Raw genomic sequence first — 24,150 nt, forward strand, 5'->3', positions numbered from 1 at the left:
GACATTGCTAGGGACCCGTGTGAGCTAGGATCCCGCAATGGGATGGAAAGGGAAAACCGAGAATGTTGCGGTTAATGTTACGCAACATTTACATTTGTTGTAAAGAAAATGCTTGTATATATAGTTAAGATTTTGTTAAAATAAAACACTTGCAATTCACTGCAGTCAGAGGGTAATTTACTTGCTCGAAAGCAGCCGAAGTGTTATTGATGTTCAAGGTGGATGGACCGCTACGAGAGCTATCCGGCCGCGAAACAATTACACTAGGCTTCAATACAGAACCCCTCAATATTGGTGGCTGCAGAAAGGAATCTCTGCGGTCAATAAGATTGGTGACTCTAGAAAAGAGTCTCACCAGTAATATTGGTGGTTCCAAAGAGGAGCCAATAGAACTGGTATCTCTCTAACCAATAACATTGGTGGCTCCAGAGAAGAGCCAAAAGGAACTGGTATCTCTCTAGCCAATAACAGGTACCATACAAAATACCCGAAGTTTTTTTTTTATGACTTCCGGTTTCGGAATTACCGAGTGATATATGCAAAAAAAAATTAAAATATGTGCACTAAGCATTTTCTGATCCCATACCGAATTCTTGATTTTTATCGGGATCTGACTTTTGGTTACGGAATTTCAAGTCGATTAGCATAAAAATATTACGTACCGAAAATAGTGACTCCGAAATGCAACGATTCATAATATTATCCAAATCTTTCAATTGATAAGTTCTTAAAATTTCAAACCGTTGCTTAGAGCGACGATGCAAAATACTTTAAAAAACTTTCTTATGGCGTTTTTCATTGAAAAACACTGGTGGAGTGGATTGCTCTGGTTTTGCACTTTCGAGCAGAAATCGCAATGAAACACCGTCAAAATGTTGCATTTCTGCTCGAATTTGCAAAACCAGAGCAATCCACGCCACCAGTGTTTCTCAATGAAAAACGACATTAATTGGGCTCAAAACTGTTTCGGTTTATGGACTAGGCTAATTTTTTATTATTCAATAGCATATTTAGAAGGCATACTGCGTTAACTTTATGGGTATTTTTCAAAAATTTACTTAAAATTAAGATAATTTTACTGATTGTGTCGATGTATGCTTAGTTTTGGAGGATTCAGCCTCCGTATGTAACGTATCCATGGTGATGCTAGTCAAAATTAAGCAATTTCGAGTCCAATTTATAAAATATTTGAACATTTTTCGCATCGTCGTTTTAAACGTTCTATTTTGTTTTCATTCAAAAGTCAATGAAAACCGTAGTATAATATGTATATGAGAATATGAGATATATGAGAAAGGTATTATCATTTCACTACTATGTGCTTTGAAATGGGGTTTTGTAAGTAAAACACATCATTTGCAAGGGGACTGTTATAGTTACTTCATTCGGAATATCTTTCATCGTTTTTTGCATATTTTTGCCATTATACGGTCAAAACCTTGCCAGAATAATTGACTGCTTGCGGTGTTGAACGTTTGGTTGAGCCATTTTCCCACATTTTTTCAAAGAATCAAAGTGCTATTCAGAAAGTTTGGGTCCTAACGAGTCAAAGAAATGATAATCGGACGGGGCCAGGACTGGTTAGTAGACCGCATACTCGAGCACTACCTACTAGAGGCTTCCCAGTGCGTCGTGAACGCCTTTCGACTTGTGCGATTGTGCATTGTCGTGGAGAAAATCATTTTTTTCTGTATATTCTTTTCCATGGATTTAAAACGTTTGCTGTTGAAATTAAAGCGCTTCTGCAAGCTGTCATTAAGTTTGCACTCTATCCAATAATACTTGCAATTCAGCGTCATAAAACAATTTTTGATTGCCAGAGTGTGCGACGTCGTTAATGAAGAAAATCTTCCACTTTGAATTTTCGAAGCCGCGTTTCACAATTTAATAGTATCAAAGCCCGATCGCTGTTCCACAAGAAGACGATGGCCTTTGAACTTAAGAACTATATATGGCGCATATGCTCAAATTTTGGTACGTTCGCCAACGTCTTGGTGGTGCGATAAAAGCTGACTGAAAGATTCTTTTAGAAAAATGTCAACGTAGTTTCGACAATAAATATAAAAGTTTTTTTTTCGCTCAACTTTCTCGAAGATGACTGAATCGATTTACACAAACTTAGGCAGGTTTACAAAGCTATTCCTGAGATGCAAATCAAGTTTGAAGGTTAAGTAGCTGTCACTTCCAGTACAGTAGATATAATGGTGTAAGTGACGTAAGAGACAAACGCCTCTATTTCCTTCGCACATTTTTTCGAAGATGGCTGAGCCGATTGTAAAATACTTAGGCTCGAATTTAGAATTTTAAATTAAGTTCAAAGATCAATTGGCTATCACTATCACTATCACGGTTCCGGAGATATAGTGATATAAATGACGTAACCGCAAAATTTTATTTCTTCGCTCAATTCTCTCGGAGATGGCTAAACCGATTTTTACAAGCCTAACGGAGCCTAACCGTTTTAAAGCTGCTATTAGATAATTTCGCAAGTTTGAAGATCAAATTTCAGATACTGCCGGTTCTGTGTTTGACCGACAAAACACTTTTTTTTCTATTCGCTGATTTTTTTTTTTCAGAAAGTGATCAACTATATTATTACTGATATTGATGATATGTTGTCGGATATGCGACGTAAGCGCTTTAGTTAGCTTTTGTGAAATAACCGAATCAATCTGAAAGAATTTGTGTAAAAAACAACCAATATTAAAAATTATCTTAATGAAAAATATATGTTATTATGGAAATTTTTATAAACAAGAGAAAGGCACTTTAGATTAGAAAGAGGTTTTCCATTTCATTGAATTTCAAGCCATGCAATTTTTAAGTCACACGTAGAATTCTTTTATATGTGATTGATGCTATTTGTTACAGCTAAATAAATGTTCCATTTAATTTTTCAGGTTTTTATTTGAACAATTTGCTTATATAACTCCTTTAAGCCCACCCACTCCACAGCGTAATGAATGTAGCTCTTTTCTAAGTTCTGTTTTCATTTACTGTTTTCTGATTGAAGATAATGCTAAAAATCATGTAAATGGTCTAGTTCGTAATGCACCTCTGTCTCTTCGACATTTTTAAAAAGAATTTCAACTGACAGAGAAGCTAGAGTGAACACATACTGTGCAAATTGCGATGTGTCTAGCTTCCAGAATCGTATTCCAAAGATGACTGAAAATATCATGGAACAATCCTTTGAATCAAACTGATGACAGCAAGACATCCTTTCAACACCACCACACTTGACATGATTGTGATGCTCTTATGCTGTCTGCCCCCAAACCGTCATCGCAAAGTGTCCGGTTTCGCCTGTAAAGTACCATAAAGACGAAGAGTTGGGAAATGGAAGCGCACTTCTTGTGTTTCATTTGTTTGTATGTTGACGACGCGACAACTTGGCAGCCCTCAGGCGAAAATGCTGAAGCAGGAAAACTGTGCCAGTAACGCCAGAGGTGTTGTGACAATTTGTCCAATATGAAGAAATGTGTTTCTTTTTTGTTTGTGGAAGCTGACTACTTGCGAAATCTTTGGTCTTATAGCATTCACCCGCTCAAGTGTGTTTTAAGTGAAAAGTCGCCAGGCAATTTGTTTGCGTGCAGCCACTGTTTGAAGTGAGCCCAGAGGCATTCGTTGAAAGCTGATACTACGAGAACTCTTCAAGAACAAACAGAGAGGTAATGAAACATGAACACTCACGCACTATTTGCGCAAATAAAAAAAAAGTAGCATACAGTTTTCGTAAAAAGGCAAAAGGATGGCATTCAGACGAAGGACACACATCGTGCACGGGGGATCCGTTCTGAGCTTTGACTATGCACGGGGGATCCGTTCTGAGCTTTGACTATAATTAGTAAGTTACTTGTTTATTTTTCTGACGAATAGCATTCATAAGTAAACTCCTAGTACATACTACTGTTCAGACTGTGCTATGGTGCATCAAGGTAACGCTTTTGTTTGTATGGTAAGATGGTGTCGGACACTAGATTGTAATTGCGTCACTTGAAAATAAGACATACAGAAAGGCTATGCAATATCACATAAACCGACTTTTGAACTGAGGCCTTGAAGGGATGAGTATCATATAACATTCCACTCAGTTTGTCTAGGCAAGAAAATATATGTATTATTTGCAAAATGTGCGCCTTATTTCCACGGAGAAAATTAAATGAATTTCACTAACATAGATTCACATGAAAGGTATCGCACTACCGGTATACCGGTTCCGAAGCACCGAAATTAGATGTCAAAAACTGGAAAATTTTGTTGTTTTTGACTTGCTCATATAGAAAGACTGTGCTGTGAGACCTTAGTTTACAACCGAGACCCGGAGGGCCGATTGTTATTTCAGGAATCAGAATAGTTCCATAGTTCCAAAGTGCTCTATTGAATTTTATCTTCTCCGACTTCCGGTTCCGAAATTACAAGGCCATATGTCCAAATCTATGAGAAAATGCTCACTCAATTTTACATTACAGCGCGATAAGTGAAAAATTTTCAATTCCATGAGCATTTTTTCAAACGTGATGACGAAACGAGTTACAATTTTTTTTTAAATTTACTGGTAAATTCATCTAGTCGGCAGATTTTGTTAGTTCTACTTTGGTGCTACCAGTCCTCGGTTTCCGCTTCCAAACGCACCGGAAATAATAAAGAAAAGTTCCTAAAACGGAACTCACTTCGACTTCTCAGCAACAGTTAAACCGATTTTCACAAATCATAATTTAAATTAAAGCTCTCATTGTTTTAATAGATACTGTGCAATTTCATTCAGATCCGACTTCCGCTTTCGAAATTATAGGGCAATGGGTATCAAAACTTTCAAACTGTCATACAAAATGATGCAAAACCGGTACCAAAACACCACCACCTAACACACAGCGTGCTTCGTTCAATTTTGTTTAGCGTGCAGGGTTGCCACATTCAAATCTATATTAACTAGACATAACGGTTTACAAATTGAAAGGGTTGTGATAGTTCACACTCAAAAAAAAGTTTTTGATTTTATTCAAGTTAGAAAAAAAAATCTTGACAGAATCTTCTTGTGATGTTTTTGAAAATATCAGTAATATGACAAAGACTGAGAAACCACTTTGTGGATTTTTTTTTTAAATTAGTATCACTTTGTTCATACAAAAAGGTAACACAAATGTCAAGCGCTTGGTTTGAGAAATGATGCCGAATTTGTGACATAAACGCTGAAGCATGCTACTCGAAACAATCTGGATCTGGATCTTGATAAAAAGGCAAAAAAAATTAGACTGTTTCGATGAAAGAAAAAATCATTATCACACCTCTAGGTGGATTAAGAATAGGTTTTCTAATCAAATAATTTTCTAAAATCAAGTACCAAATTATTGTTCCAAAAAGTATCTTCGATTGTGTGAAATGAGAAAATGTTTTGTTACTTTTTATTGAAGCTAAGAATTACTTCTGCCAAAAATAAGGAACATGATCGATAAAAATGTTTGTACTCTTTTGAAGTAACATTATTTGTCTTATTGCATTGAAGTAAATGCACTTGTTTAATGTCAAGATGCATTTGCTCCTTGAGCAAACCTTCAAGTTCTCGTATCGAAGGTCGAATTTTGCACTGCCTGAAGTCAACTACAATTGTATTCTTTCGTGTCGGCGGTAGCTTTTGTTCGTTTGGTACACTCATTTCGAGGTCGTTCTATTGTTCACTACACAATACTGTACTTGGTTTCTTCCGTCCCGAACGTAAGTGGTTTTGTTATATCGACTTGGATGAGATGTGAAAACGAACTGAAATTTTTGGTGGTTGTTCAAAGTAAAAACTACGATTTTCCACGAAAAAATCTGTCATTTTGTAGCCGTAAAACCTCAAAAAAAAAAAGAACGAAAAGGTAAACGTTGGGTTTTTATATGTAGAAAGTGTGTGCAAAAACTTGAAAAAATGCAGTAGTTTTTGAATGACGATGGACACGGACTTTCAAAACCTGCTTTCGAGGAAAACGTGTTTAAAGATTTTTGTCCATAAAATCAATGGAAACAATTAATTAGCCCGTAGGGTCTAACATTTTCAAAAAACTTTTTTAATCCACCTACTGGTGTAATGATGCTTTTCTCATATTAATCATACCATCATATATAATACTCTGGTATTCTTCAAAATAATTTTCTTCGATTCCGAAATCGGTTTGTTCGACCGTCTACTGATAAAAACTATTAATTGGAGAAGGTTTGAGGTTGATTTAGAAAACTTTTTACGGTTTTTCCACCTTTTCAGTGATGATATACAATTTTTAACACACTTTACCTTATATTTCCGGATCCGGAAGTCGGATCCAGATGAAATTCAGGTATTACGTATGGGACCATAAGACCTTTCAATTGAACCTAAGATGAGAAAAGCTAGAAAACATATTTTCATTTTTTTGCACATTTTGCCCCATAATTTCGGAACCGGAAGTCGGATCCAAACAATATTCAGGAATTTTGTATGAAACTACAAAACTTTTATTTGAACCCAAGTTTGTGAAAATCGGTTAAGCCATCTCAGTTCGTCGAGTACGCAAAATGTCTGTGTGTGTGTGTGTGTGTGTGTGTGTGTGTGTGTGTGCGTATGTGTGTTTGTAACGTTTTTTTGCACTAACTTTTCTCGGAGATGGCTGGACCGATTTTCACAAACTTAGATTCAAATGAAAGGTCCTGTGATCCCATACGTAATTCCTGAATTTTATCAGGATCCGAATTCCGGATCCGGAAATATAGGGTAAAGTGTGTTAAAAATTTTATAGCATCACTGAAAAGAGCGAAAAACCGTCAAAAGTTTTCTAAATCGACCTCAAATCTTTTTCAATTGATAGTTTTTATCAGTAGACGGGCAAACAAATCTATTTCGGTTATTCTTTTAAGAATCGAAGAAAAATAAGTTTGAAGAATACCACAGTATTATATGTGATAGTATGATTGATAAGGGAAAGGCATCATTAAACCACTAGGTGGATTAAAACAGGTTTTTCTGTTATTATTTATTATAACGAAACATTTCAAGAATGTTTTGTCAAGTTTTGAAGTCAGTCGAAGTAGAAATCTTGGGCCTATGCGCCGAGCTCTTGCTTCTTCGTAGAATGAAATAGCCATAGATAAATGTGTAAGTTTCGTTCCAACAATCTTGAAAATTTCACAGAAAATTTTTCAAATGTTTTACTACAAGAAGATATAAAGAAAATAATAAATGATTTTTCAAAAATGTTAGACCCTACCCGCCTCTTAACTAAGGCATGATCGCGCACACTCTCTTTCCGGTCGTCCAGTATAATTTTATGTATTCTTATTACTACTTACCAGTTTCATCATCCATTTCAAAAACTTATACAGAGTAACACATGTCACGCTTTGTAACACCTGTAAATTGCAAAAAATAACGCTTCATAATGCCTGTAACTTACAAAAGGTAACGCTTCGTAACGCCTAAAACTTACTAAAAAGTAACGCTTCGTAACGCTTATAACTTACAAACGAGTAACGCTTCGTAACGTCTACAACTCATGAAAAGTAACGCATGTCATGCTTCGTAACGCCAATGATCAACAAAAACCTGTTTTAATCCACCTAGTGGTGTAATGATGCCTTTCTCATGTACATATAATATTGTGGTATTCTATTCAAATTTTTTCTTCGATTTTTGAAAGAAACCAAGTGATTGTTTATGCATAACATACAGAATAAAACAGTGCTTTGATTGCGTAAGCCATCCTTAAGAGAACGAAATGGGTTCACTACCCGAGAATCGGTATAATCGAAGTCGGTTCGTACGGCCACCAACTAACATGACACACAAACTCTTCTAGTACGCACCCAATAATTCCGGAACCGGAAGTCGGATCCGGATGAAATTCAGGAATTCCGTATGAGACCGGAAGACCTTTCATTTGAATCTAAGTTTGTGGAAATCGGTCAAACCATCGCTGTTTTTCAAGTGATTGCATAACCTTTCTATATGAGAAAGGCAAAACGGAACGCATGTAACGTTTCGTAACGGTTTTTACTTACAAAACAGTAACTTTTGTAACGCTTCGTAATACCTGTAACTTACAAAAAAGTAACGCATGTAACGCTTCGTAACATCTATAACTTACAAAAAGCAACGCATGTTACGTAACGTATAACTTACAAAAAAGTAATGCATGTAATTCTTCGTAACACCTATAACTTACAAAAGTGCGACGCATATAGCACTTCGTAACACCTATAACTTCCTTAAAAGTAACGCATTGTAACCGTTTACCGCAAAAATCTCACCCTTGTAACGGTTTTTAACATTCATAATTTGAACAAAATAACGATATGATTTGTAACACAATAATATCGAGTGAAACGCTTCGTCATATGGTACATTTTTCTATATTGGGCACGGGTATAGCGTGATGGGTAAGTCGATACTTTTCACACCTGTTCTGCTTCCTAAGGCCAGCCGCTGCGTGCTTTATCGGCAATGGAGTTTTGACCATCACGTAACTCTAGAAACCACTATCTCACGGTGTAATCTACAGGATCAACAGCCCCATCATCCCGCATAGCGTTTTGGCTACCTGGGCAGCCATGGCCACCAGAAGGCTACCAAAATTGATTCAGTTACGGTTGTCAAATCCAATTTGACAAAACAAAGTCGCCTGTATCCAAGTTAGCCGAGCGTTTTTATCTTCTCACCTTCGCTGAAAATGTCAAAGATTTCAATGTGGAAAAATCCTGGTAGATACGGTTGTATCGTTTGAGTTGTATTCCTGGCAGCGGTGAGGCAGCCGGTCACCAGAATGTCTGCCAGCCATATTTTTCCAGCTGGCAGCGTTTAGTCAGCCATCTGGCAGCCATGCGTATGCGGGATATTTCTCAAACTTTTTTTTTCGTTCCTGTTTCTGATTTCGGAAGGGGCCAGGGCCCCTCAGGTCCCCACTCTGGGTACGTGATTGAATAAAGAATAGCAGTAAAAATTAACGATATCTATACTTTCATGTTCATCATATCAATAGTACAGATGCAAGTTATTCAACCTTAAAATTGTTCTTGATTGTTTTTTGTATTGTTTATTGCGGTTGTTATTTTCTAACATCGTTTACTAAAATCTTCATTGCTTCAGAGATATGGGTTTTATTGAAAGTTACTAGGTTTGTAAATCAAACTATTGGGCATCATATGACGGTCTGTGTAATTCGACACTACAGGAATACATATAACAAAATAATAGCAGTGACGATAACTCTCGACAATTCATTACAATCATGATTATGGTTACCAAGGCATTCAAGCAATTACCGTTAGTGGCTGGACGAGACTGTGCTAGTCCGTATCTATTTTTCGTTTTTATTATAAAAGTACAACTATAGAAATTATAGAGCGCACTGTCTGTTTATATTAACAACACAAGTAGCTTACCTGGATCATCATCGTCCTCTGCCCAGTCTATTTGAGCCCGCGAAGTACTGCCCAGAAGCATCACCGTCGTCACTAGCATAGCCACACTCAGCATCGTATGCTCGTGGCATCCGTGTTTCCACATATTTTATTCAGAATAATTGCACCACTTCACTAAAAGCCAGCTTGCGCTAAATTAATTTTTAAGAGCTACTTTCAAATTTTTTTTCCACGCCTCACTCCTTCCTCTCTCTATCACTGTATACTTTCAAAAAATAGTCATTATTCCACGCTAGCACTTGGAGTTCCACTATTCCGAATGGCAACCGGGTCAACCGCCACTTAGATCACACTCAACGCGCTACCAGCAGTGAACTTTCGGGCGGTAGTTTTTTGCCTCCCCCTGCTATGGCTGTACCAGATTGAATATGATTTCTTTTCACCACCCTCACCACTCATTATTTCATCTCCATTTGATCACCGTTCCTAGGACTCTGCTGCTCCTCTGTCACTCCTGTAACCATTTGCAGTGATTATTAGTTTTATGTATTTTCCGTTTTGGCCAAACTGGATGCGAGAGTGGCTTTTGAGTTTATTTTCTTTCGACCGTTGGCGCCGCGTCGATTCGAATGCAATTGTTTTTTTTTTTGTGACGGAAAAGATTTTCCTGGCTCAACTTCTCTATGAACACACTCTATCAACTTCACAGAAGTGCAGGTGAACCGCCATGAAAGCGGTGACAATCATTCCACCAGTCCCAACTGTAGTGTCCTACCGTGGCTACAGCGCTAGGATGCAGGTTTTCAGCAGAACGGTACGAAAACGTAGATAAAGCAATTCAAAATCACCTCAGATGGTCTACGTTTTGTATGCGGCATTGCTTTCACTGTTATCCGATGGTTATCCGGTTTTGACTTGTCTAACGACACTTTTATGAATCCTTATCCCCGTTTTGATGGCTGCTTATGGCGGTTTTCGATGCGATAATTCCGAGCGGGACGACGATACATCCTGCACATTTATCAACACCAGGAATCAGATATAGTGGTTATAATGGCAAGTGGTTTGTTCTGTTCTGAGCTTTTCTTTTGTTTTTGCTTCGGGATGACAAGTGCGCAATCAAAATCAAACTTATCGAATTCAAGGTGTACAGATTTTTTTTTTAAAGTTGCCGATGGTGTATTAGTTCGAGGATGATAGACACTGAAACAAAGAAATAGAAGGAAAAATAAATTCCAATTTTTTCAACTGGATTGCTACGATGAATACAGAGATAACGAAAAGAACGCGATATCCATAAGGTCATAAATATTGTTATTAGATTTATGTTTATTCAAAAGCATTAGCAAGGAAGCGGCTGTTGAAAGGAATTTCTAATGGGCTCAGGCAGCATATATAAAGAACCACAACCACGAAGGCATCGTTTTCGTGCCTTTTTCCACTCTCTCACTCACGCTTCAAACTCCTTTGGGGAAACGACAAAAGACGGGGAAATAAGAAGATGTCAAGTGCATTCATAAAGACGCCAAATAAAACGGCAAAACGTCGAATGGAAACCAACGAGTTGTTGCCCGGAGGGGAATCAAAGATAACAAAGGCGGGAAAGAGGCTAAACGGGCGGAACGAAAATAAAAACGAAAACCACCCGAAGGGCTGAAGAAATCTTGATCTGAATAAAATAAATATTTCGTTGTCCTACTGTCGCATAGCGAGATGGGTAAATACAAAACGTCGATATACTAAACTTACGGCAAGAAGAATACGATGGGGAAATGGATAAATCCAAACTTGTCCGCCAGTTTGTGGGTATTTGTTACAATAAATTGTAATTTTCAGTGACTTATGTTCGTCTTTTCTAGCATTCTCTGTTTCACCAAGTATCGCTTGAAAGTTCGTCTGATGTTCGTTGTATTCAGAGAGAAGTTTATTTGATGATATTACCACCGAATATTTATCAATCATTATTTTGAATGAGGACATGATATTTAAAACAAAAAGGATCAAGAAATTACTACCAAAATTTGTTTCTCATAAATATTTGATTAATAATCGACCATGCGTCTCCATTTATTTTCCAGATATGGAGGCCCGGAATGACCACTAATAATACTTCGGAAAGACAAACTCAGCTCGAAAACAGTTCATAGAAATCCTTTACGCAAATGATCAACTGAAACTGACACCTGCTGGAAAGTTTGCCAATCGGTAATTTAAATCAATATTTTTGATGATGTGCCCAATTTTCCAATGGTTCGTGGCAGATGCGCATAGCGTTGTTTGAGTGGGATGGTTCCATCTTTCAAAATTGAGACTTTTCATCTATGTTTACACAAAATTACGTTCAAAATAGAGTTGCATAATGAATGATGCTAACATGAATATTTTGTCAATAATTTAAAACATTTTGCTTCAAAGCATATAAAAACGGAGGAAATATCAAGACTTGATTTTTTTTTGTTGGATTCTCAGAAGTCAAATTTTTTCTTTTTCTCAAATCAGGTCCCATATAATTAGTACGTCCCACAATGCAGAATTCATTTAGCATATTACTTCGAGGCAGCGCAAGTGTACGAGGAAATGTTCTATAGATGTGATTCCCAACTTTTCTTTATCACGGATCCCATTGGAACTCTAGGGAACTTTAGGGCCTATGTAAAGAAAACCCTTTTGGAACTTTATACCATGTTCACATTAGCGCTGATATCACTTGATATACCGTGTTCACATATGATCGAAATGATATCGTTTGACAATGCTAGTTGCGATTTTTGACAACTCGACATGATATCGTACATGATATCCCGGATATCATGCCAAAATGATAATACGCGTTGACATCAAATTGTATGGCATATCAAGTGATATCGCACATGATATCACTTGATATCAGCGCTAATGTGAACATACTATTAGGGCCTATGTTAGGAAAAATACGTTCTAAACAGTGATACGATTATACAAATATAAAATTTCATCTTATCTGAATTCATCCGTCATTTTGCAGCTATTTTCATTCAGGTCTATAACTATTGAAACATTTAGTCAAAGTACAATGTACAACAAAGTACGACTATTATAGCTGAGGAGTGTACTACAAAAATGCAACAGATAAAAATGATTCCCAAACATTTATTTCAAGTCGAATATTTCTGAAACTCTCAGGAAATAATAGCGGTTATGTTATGCAAAGCTCGTTTATTCAACCTTTTCTCCTAGGGTAAATGTTCACACTTTGGACTTTACACTACCCATAAAATTTTGTGCAACATTTGCACCATCTTTCTTATACATTTTTATACATTCTTTCTTCAAATTTTTGTAATTTTTGAAAACCTTGTATTCCGAAACTTTCTCTTCATAATTGCTCAGGATTTTTCTGGCGAGTTTAGCGAATTTGTCTCCTTCGGTAAAAACAAACAACACCGTAGGCTTCGTACCTCTCCATCACCGGTTTCGTGTAAAGGGACATTGCAATTTCCGACCGAAACAGATTGTCACCTTCGTTGGACCAGAGGAAAGCCAATAGGCGCTTCTGGAGGAATTCTTCTTTCTTTATATATTTAACCGTTTTTGTTATCAGTCGTTATATGCGGTTTGTTGTTGAGTTTGCCGCACAGGGGACGGAAATAGCGTGACAGGTTCGTCGATACCTTTCACGCAGCCCATCTGGGTTTGATTTCCAACCCTGCACCTAGGGTCAGAAAATTCTTCTGGCCTGAAGAGGTGAATGATTTTGAGGATAAAACCAAAAATGACTTTAAGATTAAGGCCAAATTTGTAAATTTTATAAAATAGGATAGGTTCTACACAACTATGAGAATGAGATTTTACTTTTGTACATTTTTCGTAAAAAAATGATTAGAAAAGCACCCTGTATTTAGTTATCTTATTCATACATTTTAAAAGGGCCACGTTACGCACTTCGTAACAATATGTTATTTGATTTAGGATTTTCAAAAAGAACTTGTATATGAATTTCGGTATGTGGCCCTGCTTCCTATAAATAGTTGAAGTTAATGTATATAAACGTTTAAATGTTGAATAACTTTGTAAGAAAAATGTCAAATCATCATGTGCCTTCATAGTCTGGTTTTCACGTGATGCCGGAAATATGGGATTTTGGGTTGGTCACTTCATTGCAACTTTGTACGAAAACAAATGCATATTTTTCCAAACCGCAAACTGAGAATTGTATTTCCGCTGTTTCATTCATAAATTTATCGTTTTCTGTTGAACTCTTGCTCTAGCAGTGGTCGAAAGTTTAAAAAAACGGAGTTCATGACTGCTTTAAATGCATTTAAACAATTGCATTAAATAAGGGTATTCTTTACACAACCTTACAACTTCGAAGAAAGCAGTTGTTTATCAAAATGAATATCACGTAAGAAGCGAAACGCTTTAAAACTATTTTTCGATGCAATTTTCCAAAAAGTTCGAAATTGTCGTAATAAAGTGTCAAAAAAGAAAAATAGTTTACAATTTGATGCAGTAACTTTGAAAGTCAGTCGAGGGATTTGATGTTGCTCTCCAATACTGAAACCCTCTTCTAAAATAATCTGACCAAAACCAAGGGACGGGTACAGTGTGATGGGTAAGTCGATGCTATTCACGCAACCCGCCTGGGTTCGATTCCCAACCCCCGCACATAAGGTCAGAAGAAAGTATTTTTGTCCAGAAGAGGCCTTAAGACCGTAAGGTTGAACCCTCTATAATCGAAACAAAAAAAAATCTGACACAGAGTGTCACCTTCGTGGGACCGCAGGAAGGACAGCAGGTGCTTCTGTTCAATGTGGTAGAAACAGGTGAGACAAACGTAACTCATTTGCGGTAGTGATTTTGCTTCAGTATGCCAAGTAAAACTAAAACCACGGGCTTGCTTTCGCCACACTGTTCGAACTAGTTGGTTTTGAATAAAAGTGTTTGTTCATTTTACATGTATGTCGTCATACCGTTGACAAGTGTTCGTTACCAACGCAAGCACGTCACGATGCATTTCGGTTAGACCCCTACATTACCTCAAAGACGTAGTCGTCTTCGTCCCCTTGTATGATTTTACCATTTAAGATATGGTCAAATTATCGATTCCCAACCGTTTTACGATCCACCTGGGGGATTGAGCTGATTATAACCAGATTATAACGATAATCAGATTATAACGAAAGCAATCCAGATTACTTTGAAATCCAATAAAGATAACCAGATTATGAAGAAATTACTTATCCAATATAAAGATATACCCGAAAAAAGTGTGTAGCATTTTTTTCGAGTACAGTCTTTATTGCATGGACTGGTTTATATGCACTGGTCAATCTGAACAAATTCAAATTGTGCATATGTGCACAAACTCACACATCGTAAATTGATAGCCCCAAAATAGACATTCCAAGCAGTCTGGCCGACTGTATCTAGTTTCGTACGTTTGTATGTTTCTGCAGGCAGTGATTAGATTATCGGTATCGAATCATTCATCCATAAATTTAGTTAGCGTAGCTGCAAATCAGTCAACCCACCTACACTTGTCAACGTGATCGGATTCACTTATTGCCATTTTGATACCTGGAGGTATTGGGAGCTATTTCTCCCAAAACCTAAAGCAAGCCGCTACCGCAATAAATGAATTACGCTTACAACGTCATTTCATGTGTTACAATTACGCGGAACAGTAATTAAGCAATCCGCTGAGTTTTACATAAATCAGATTGATAGTGGTTGGTTGAGTTAACAGGGCCACAGAATATTTCATTTCGCCTTTGTTTGACGTGTGATGCCGGAAATAAATATGTTTTAATGTGATGTTACCCCAATGAAGACACGAACGTATACTAGTTTTTACCTTTTTCATATTTTTCTGAAGTGTTTAGCGTAAAATTCTCACACACATATTGAAAACGGCCTGCATTAAATTTCCAAAACAACAGTAATGATCCACAGAGAAAACTTACAAATTTTACAGGTGACATAATTCTTCAAACGATACAATTCATAGCTACTGAACTTTTCAAATGCCACATTATTCCATTCGTACAAAAATTTTCTGGCTCCGAGTGTAATTTGCACTCGGCTACCAAGTGAGACTGTATGAATTTATATGCACGATTTACCAGCCAAGCAGATATGTGCTTATGTGGCTCAGTCGACTAACTGGTGTGCTTTTCGGTTCAAGTCGCATTGTTGATGTCGATCTTTTGATTTTTGTTCCTTCCGTTTTGAAGCCATGTAATTTTCAAATCTCACAATTTTACATGTTCTTAAATTTGTATCGTTGGAAATAAATTTTTTAAAATTCAGTTAAAAAAAAGGCGGGTGGGTAATGTCAGACATAACTGGATGTTGTGAATACGAAAAAACTGGCACGCTTCCATCACTTTTCGAATAGTTAGTTAATTGATTGTATGAATTGTTAAGCTTTCCCCTTTTTCACTAATTGCGTTTGAAGCGATGCACCTACATTAGTACAGATTAGTTACATTAAACAGCTACTATTCTACAGCTATATATTCCAAACTTGAAACAATTCCTTTTTAATTTGCCAATATAGGAGGCTAGGTACGACAAATTTGTAGTTTATTTTTATTGAAGCTATGAAGTTCGAAGATATCTGATTCTTCTCGAAATATCAGTACGAAACAATTGCAATAGCCTGGTCTGAAATGTATCGACGATCTTCAGTATGCAAGTCATTTTAATAATAATAATGATGGTAATAATAATGATAATAATAATAATAATAATAATAATAATAATAATAATAATAATAATAATAATAATAATAATAATAATAATAATAATAATAATACAGATTAACCTGTATATATGGCAACCCTGTATCGCATGGCATATTTTCACACGACTCCATACTAGTAGAAAGATGTGTTCAACATCATCACATTCGCTTTCACATTGCCGTTCGTAATTGATTGTGTTAGTGACGGTACAAATCTCCCTTTTTTTCGGTTTTCGGTGCCATCTAGCTGACGGTGTCTCGTACGTTCAGAGTAGCTGCTTTAACTTAAATGACGCTATTTCTCACATCACATTTCATTTTATACCTGCTACTGGTAGCGGTGTGCGGACGTCCCCTTTGTTAAAATATCACAGAACGGGAAACAGTGAGACGATATAAAAGAGAGAGTTAGTAGAGCGGCAACCAGTAATACTGAGTTGGCTGTCGAGCTGTTAACAGCATCTTGTGGAATTTTTACGCAGAAACACGCACACAGGAGGAAGAGTTAAGGGCAAGGCAATGTCCCGCTCGAACCGTGCTGGTCTGCAGTTCCCAGTTGGCAAAATCCATCGTCTGCTACGGAAGGGAAACTACGCAGAGCGTGTCGGTGCCGGTGCATCGGTCTATCTGGCGGCAGTGATGGAGTACTTGGCTGCCGAAGTGTTGGAATTGGCCGGTAATGCTGCCCGTGACAACAAGAAAACGATCCGTAACGATGAGGAGTTGAAAACCCCGTCCTTTTCAGGACGACCACATCACTGTGATAAAGAAATATTTAGGATTGCTTTAAGTTTAGCCAGTTCTGATACGCCTGGAAAGTAGAATGCGCAAATCAAGTGGAAACATTTGTTCTAACAATTTGTTCATCTCTTTCATTCGCTTTCGCATTGCGGTTCGTAATTGAATGTGTTAGTGACGGTGCAAATTAATTTACCTTCCATCTTGATGAATTTTTTGGTAGGAAATATTGAAATCTGATATGGTTCTCGTGTGTGTCTTGTTTCAGCAATGGGCCTTGCTGGACTTTTTGGCTTCCTTTCTACCGATTTTCGATTTTGTCATTGTGCTGACGGAGTCTCGTGCATTCAGATCGGGAAACAGTGAGACGACAGATCCTCGATGTTGCTCTCGTGTGTCTTGTTTCGGGTAGGGATGTCGTAATATCGATCGATTAATCGAGTAATCGATTAATAACCCAGATAATCGAGTAATATTTAATCGATTATCATAGAACTAATATTCGATTGTTGAGCTAATCGAATAGTTAAAAAATTCCCATAGTAATAATCGAATGAATAATCGAGTAATCGATTAATAACCTAGATAATCGAATAAATTACAATCGATTAGTTTCAAAATTATACTCGATTATTGAATAATCGAGTAATTCGAAATTTCCGACATCCCTAGTTTCGGGAACAGTTGCTCAGCAAATGGTAGGAAAAATGAACCACTCAACTTTTATATGAATGCTCTTGTATAGATTCAGACATCCCGCGTTCTGATTGGCTGGTGCTTTCCTGGGTTAAATCAAACAGGTTTTTCAATAGTGTACTATTGAAAAACTTCAATGTTGTTGCAATACACGTTCAAGTTGAAAATTTTCGATTCTATTGGTAGTTAGATTATATAAATCCTTCTACAGATCACTGAGCTATGAGCATTCAAAATACGAGAAAGGCAAACGCGCCTTATGAATTATCTTCTTTGATACTCGTTTATACCAAACATTTCAGAAAAGTTTAATTATGAACTATTTGAGAATATGTCACAGAACTGAAAATTTTATTAAAAAATTGTGATCATATTTCCGATGGCGTGTAGCAAAAATTATGTTGATTCATTAGATATAACATGAGATATTCACGATCAAAAACTTATCACTCTCTCAGAGAGTAAATTTTGAAAAGGCGCCCCATAGTAAAGTAAGTCGTATTCACGACAAAACACATCGATATATTAATAACTGAAGTATCGATAACGATTTTTATAGAAGGGAAATATATTTCCCCATGAGTGTTAAGACGTCTTTTTAACCGATTTTTTGCAAGAAAATGTAATTGGAAAATGACAAATCCTACAAAAAAAACAAAACTGTTCTGCTAGTGATATTTACAAAATTATTTAAATTGTCGAACGAAAATACTGAAACAAAAAAATTTTTTTCCTATCCAGCACTGATACATTTTGCTAATATCGGAAAACTAGATATAGGGTATCCTAAATATAAAGTGATAGCAAACTAATATCATGATATCAGTATATACTATATGATTATGGTAGTTCGTTTCCCGATCATTGATTATTTATGCTTCTTTTCATTATTATTATTTAACTGCAAAGTAATGCTTCAATTTGGTGTAATAGCTTGTCGTGCTATTATTTCGCAATTTAAAGATAATATAACTTATGTAGATATAAGACCAATGTATTTCAAAAATTGCAATAAAACTTCAATTACTTCTAGAGAAGTTACGATATTTTATAATGAATTTAGTGGAATATTTGGACATTTTGGATAATAGTATGTAAAAACTTAGTAGAACAGTTATTCAATATAATTTTCGAAGCAATCAATCATGTTCCCACAAACATAATTTAAGAACATTTTAAGTTTAGTTACCGTATTCTACATTACAATGTTGCTTTGCTATTGTTTTGGTATTGGAAATACCTCATGTGGAAGACAATTTAAGTATTCTGTTTAGCTATTTTGCCTCTTTATTCAACCTCACGAATACCACTTGAAGAACGTTTACTAGTCGAAGACAAGGGCATAATAAGGTTTACATTAATTATTTTCTTCTGATCCGTTTTTGGGACAAAATTTTAACAAAATCAAAAACGGTATTTTTTCGTAAATTATTAAATTAAATTTTTTAAGTATAGAATTCAATAAGGATTTTATTCAGTATTTTTACTCAAAAAGTTTCTAATTAACAGGGTCTGAGTGTTTAGTAGAATATGTATGATAGGATCAAACTTTTTTAACACCATTGAATTCCACTATAAGTATATCACGTCACTATACACATTCAGTATGTATCACAGCAACACTTTAAAAAAACATGTATAAAAATATTAAAAAATTAATGACGGGCCTTATAGGAAACAGCGATCCGACCCCCTTCCAGAAATTATTAAAAGAGTAGATAAAACAAAGTCCATAAACCTGGGAATTAAATAAGGGAAATTATTTCTTCAATAGGAGTCCCTACCCAAAAAATCTATAAATGGCTAGTGGAAGAATTCAAAAATATGCCGAAAAAGTTTTTTTAGTAAGTCTATTCTTAATACGCAAGACTTCGCTACTCAATTTCTGAACTCAGGTGAAATCGAAGATGACGAAATCTTAACCTAACTCGAATTTGCATGGATGTAAATTACTTCAAATTTAGAGGGAAATTTTATAAACAATTACCAGGGGCCCCCGTTTTTATGCGAATAACGTTGATGATATATTTTTAATCATAAAACGAAATGATTTATCAAATTTCTTAGAAATAATTAATCATTTACATAAAAATATTAAATTGGCCTATGAGATAAAGGAGCACGACAGCTTACCTTTTTTAGATAATCTCATTGTCAGTGAGGCAAAATCTTTAACTTTCGAAATATATAGGAAGCCAACCAATACAGACCGCGTCATACCAAACACTTCCAATCATTCTCACCAACACAAAATGGCAGCATTTCATCATATGTTTCATAGAATGCTTACCTTACCTCTCAGCGATGATGCGATAATAAAAGAGAAAAATTTCATTTTCAAAATTTGAAAGCAAACAATTCTGGATAAAAAAGTGAGATTGTTGAAACAACTATCACTCACAACTTTGTTCCCCCTATCAGAAAATTTGAAAAGAATATCGGTGGACTTCAACACAAACATGTCATATCCATTTAAATCAAAATTAAAACCCTTTGGCTTGGATTTAGTATTCAGTAGTACTCACAGTTTATCACTACTAATTGAAAACTTTGCTAGGATCTACAAAAGATCATACTGATAAATTGAAAAAATCTGGGGTACATAAAATTTCATTTTCTCATTGTGATAAATTATAAATTGGACAAACAAAGAAAACATTAGGTACCCGTTTCAAGGAACACATAGTAGAACTAGGAAAAGCATCTAAGGATTTGGAAAGATGATTATCCCACCATTTCGAGTCAAAAGTAGCAGAACATGCCTTTTCCGATAACCCCGAGTTCACTACTAATGACATACAAATCTTAAGACAAATTTCTAACCCATGGAAATTAGATACAGCTGAAAGTTTAGAAATTTTCAAACATGATTCCACTTCCTTACTAAACAGAGACCAAGGAAATATGTCTTCCTGGCTTTTTAAGTTAGTACCTACACACAGGGGACAAACAAACATAGAAAACACTTAACTTTTTCTACCCTAAGAAATTTTCAAGGTATTTCTACCTGTTGTTAAGAATCTATCTACCTCTGTTTTATATAAAAAAACAACATTGCAGCATTCCTTCAATTTATTTAGAAATCTGATACACTGGAGAAGAATGTAAGCGGCATTCGAAATACGTATCTGTGATGTACTCTTACTCTTATTCTTTCAGTCGTAGACCACGTGGGTCTCTGCTGTATAAAGGAGGCGTCTCCATTCAACTCGGTTCATGGCTGTTCACCGCCTCGGTAGCTGCGAAGGGTCCGTAGGTCGTCCTCAATTTGATCGATCCATCTTGCCCACTGCGCGCCCTTTCTTCTTATACCGGTCGGATCATTATCGAGAATCATTTTAACAGGGTTGTTCTCCGACATTCTAACAACATTTCCGGCCTACCGTAACCGCCCAACCTTGGCCGTTTGGACGAGGGTTGGTCCTCCCAGCAACTGGTGCAGTTCATGGTTCATTCGCCTTCTCCACGTACCGTCTTCCATCCGAACACCGCCGAAGATGGTTCGCAACACCTTCCGTTCAAAAACACCTAGTGCGCGTTGATCCTCCGCAAGCATTGTCCAGGACTCGTGCCCGTAGAGGATAACCGGTCTAATCAGCGTTTTGTAGATAGTTAACTTCGTACGACGGCGAATTTTGCTCGATCGAAGCGTCCTGCGCAGTCCAAAGTAATCACGATTTCCTGACAATATATCGGCAGTCACCAGTGAGCCCAAGTATACGAACTCGTCGACCATTTCGATTTCATCACCACCAATCAGAACTCGTAATGGGTGGCTGACGTTATCTTCTCTAGAGCCCCTGCCTTTCATGTACTTTGTCTTTGACACATTTATGTCAAGCTCGATCCGCTTGGCTTCAGCTTTTAGTCCGATGTACGTATGTTCAATCTTCTCAAAGTTGCGTGCTATAACATCAATATCATCAGCGAAACCAAGTAGCTGGACGGACTTTCTGAAAATCGGGCCACTTGTGTCTATCCTCGCTCTTCTTATCACACCTTCCAAAGCAATGTTGAATAGCAGACACGAAAGGCCATCACCTTGCCGTAGCCCTCTGCGAGTTTCGAAGGGACTCGAGTTTATCCCCGATACTCGAACAACGCACATCACTCGATCCATCGCAGCCTTGACCAATCGTATCAGTTTGTCCGGGAATCCGTAGTCGTGCATGATTTTCCATAGCTGTTCTCGATCGATTGTGTCGAAGGTTGATTTAAAATCGATGAATAAGTGATGTGTGGGCACATTTTATTCGCGGCACTTTTGCAACACCTGGCGGCTGGCGAACACTTGGTCCGTGGTAGCGCGTTCCCCCATAAATCCTGCCTGATATTGTCCCACGAATTCGTTTGCAATCGGTGAAAGTCGACGGCATAAGATTTGGGAGAGTACCTTGTAGGCGGCATTCAGCAGAGTTATTGCGCGGTAATTGCAGTAATCTAGCTTATCGCCCTTTTTGTGGATGGGACACACGATTCCTTCCACCCATTTCTCCGGTAACATCTCGTCCTCCCAGATCTTGGTAACGACCCAGTTCAGTGCTTTCACTAGTGCATTACCACCGTGTTTTAGTAGCTCGCTTGGTAGTTGGTCAACGCCAGCGGACTTATTATTTTTCAACCGACTTGCGACCTCCTCGACTTCTTGGAGGTCTGGGACCGGCAGTCTATCGTCCTCCGCACGCGTTCCCAAGTTCGTTACCGCGCCGCCACTTTCGTATTCCGCCGCATAGCCATTGAGGTGCTCGTCGAAATACTGCCGCCACCTCTCGATCACCTCACAGTCGTTCGTGAGAAGATCCTTGCACATATCGGCCTGTGGCACATGGCCTCTGCGCGAACGATTCACCTTCTCGTAGAACTTCCTTGTGTCATTAGCACGGAACAACGGTTCCATCGCTTCGCGATCTCGGTCTTCCTGTTGGCGCTTTTTTCTACGGGATACCGAGTTTAGCCTGATCCGCGTCTGCTCGCCCAAGCTGTATTCTTATCGGCCACTAACTGTTCACATTCGTCGTCGAGCCAGTCGTTCCTTACGTTCGGAGCCGCCGTACCTAGCGTTGCTGATGTAGTGCTACCTATGGCAGAACGAATGTCTCTCCACCCTTCTTCAAGAGTAGTTGCACTAAGCTGCTCTTCCATTGGTAGTGCCACTGCCAACTGCTGCACAAAATCTTGGGCTACTCCAGCATCCCGGAGCCGCGCGATGTTAAACCGCGACGTTCGGTTTCGACGTTGGGTAGCCACCGTCAAAAGTTTCGAGCGCATGCATACAGCAACCAAGCAGTCAGTGGTCCGAATCTATATTCGCACTGCGGTAGGTGCGAACATTGTTGATGTCCGAGAAAAATTTTCCGTCGATCAAAACGTGGTCGATTTGGTTTTCGGTCTGTAGGTCAAGTTATCTCCAGGTAGCTTTGTGGATATCCTTGCGGGGAAAGAAGGTGCTTCTGACTACCATTCCTCGGGAGGCCGCAAAGTTGACGCATCGTTGGCCGTTGTTATTCGATGCTGCATGCAGGCTGTTCGGCCCTATTACCGGTCGGTACATTGCCTCCCTTCCTACCTAGGCATTCATGTCGCCGATGACAATTTTTACGTCTCTGGGGCAGCCGTCATAGGCTTGTTCCAACTGCACGTAGATCGCTTCTTTCTCGTCATCGGGTCTCTCTTCATGTGGGCAGTGCACGTTAATGATGCTGTAATTGAAAAAACGGCCTTTAATTCACAACTTACACATCCTAGCGTTGATCGGCTGCCACCCAGTCACTCGCTGACGCATCTTGCCCTGCACTATAAAGCCAGTTTCCAGCTCGCTCGTTGTGCCACAGCTTTGATAGAAGGTAGCCGCTCGATGACCGCTTTTCCACACCTTCTGTCCCATCCCACAAAGCTCCTGCAGCGCTACGACGTCGAAGTTGCGAGGATTTAGTTCGACGTACAATATCCTGTCGCAGCCTGCAAAACCTAGTTCCATGCTCCAAGTTTCCAATCGTAGTCCTTATTTCGTCGCGTGGGTCTATGCCGATGCCCCCTGTCTCACCGGAGGATCATCGTGGTTGCTCTGTTTAACGTCCCAACTAGCACTAGGACGATCTGTAATGTGACGTCTTTTATACATGTTTTGCCTTTCTCATATAGAAAGGTTATGCAATCACTTGAAAAACCGACTAGTGAAAATTGGCCCGGAGGGCCAAGTGTCATATACCATTCGACTCAGTTCATCGAGCTGAGCAATGTCTGTGTGTGTGTGTATGTATGTGTGTGTGTGTGTGTGTATGTGTCAAATAATCTCACTAGGTTTTCTCAAAGATGGCTGAACCGATTTTGACAAACTTAGATGAAAGGTCTCGTGGTCCCATACGGAATTCCTGAATTTCATCCGGATCCGACTTCCGGTTCCGGAGTTATAGGGTAAAGTGTGTTCAATATTGTACACCGTCACTTAAACCGGCGAAACAAAAAACGTAAAAAAAATCCTAAACTGGTCTCAAAACTACACAAATCGATAGTCATTATCAGTAGGCAACTAAACAAACCGATTCCGGCTATCCTGGTTTCCGGTATCCGGTTCCGGAAGTACCGGAAATAATGGTCATATATACCAAAATGGATCTCAC

General features: G+C 38.0%; 1 protein-coding gene across 2 annotated transcripts in view; it reads right to left on the reverse strand.

Annotated features, from left to right (window-relative positions):
• Positions 1–24,150, reverse strand: part of LOC131440502 (uncharacterized) — a 591,719-nt gene that overhangs the window by 476,324 nt on the left and 91,245 nt on the right. For both annotated transcript variants that reach the window (XM_058611827.1, XM_058611826.1), the window contains exon 2: positions 9,394–10,575. In XM_058611827.1, coding sequence (XP_058467810.1) covers positions 9,394–9,517 — 124 coding nt within the window. In that variant the 5' untranslated portion in view covers positions 9,518–10,575. The remainder of the gene's footprint in view (positions 1–9,393; positions 10,576–24,150) is intronic.

The sequence above is a fragment of the Malaya genurostris genome, chromosome 1, assembly GCF_030247185.1.
Source record: "Malaya genurostris strain Urasoe2022 chromosome 1, Malgen_1.1, whole genome shotgun sequence".
NCBI classification, from domain to species: domain Eukaryota; kingdom Metazoa; phylum Arthropoda; class Insecta; order Diptera; family Culicidae; genus Malaya; species Malaya genurostris.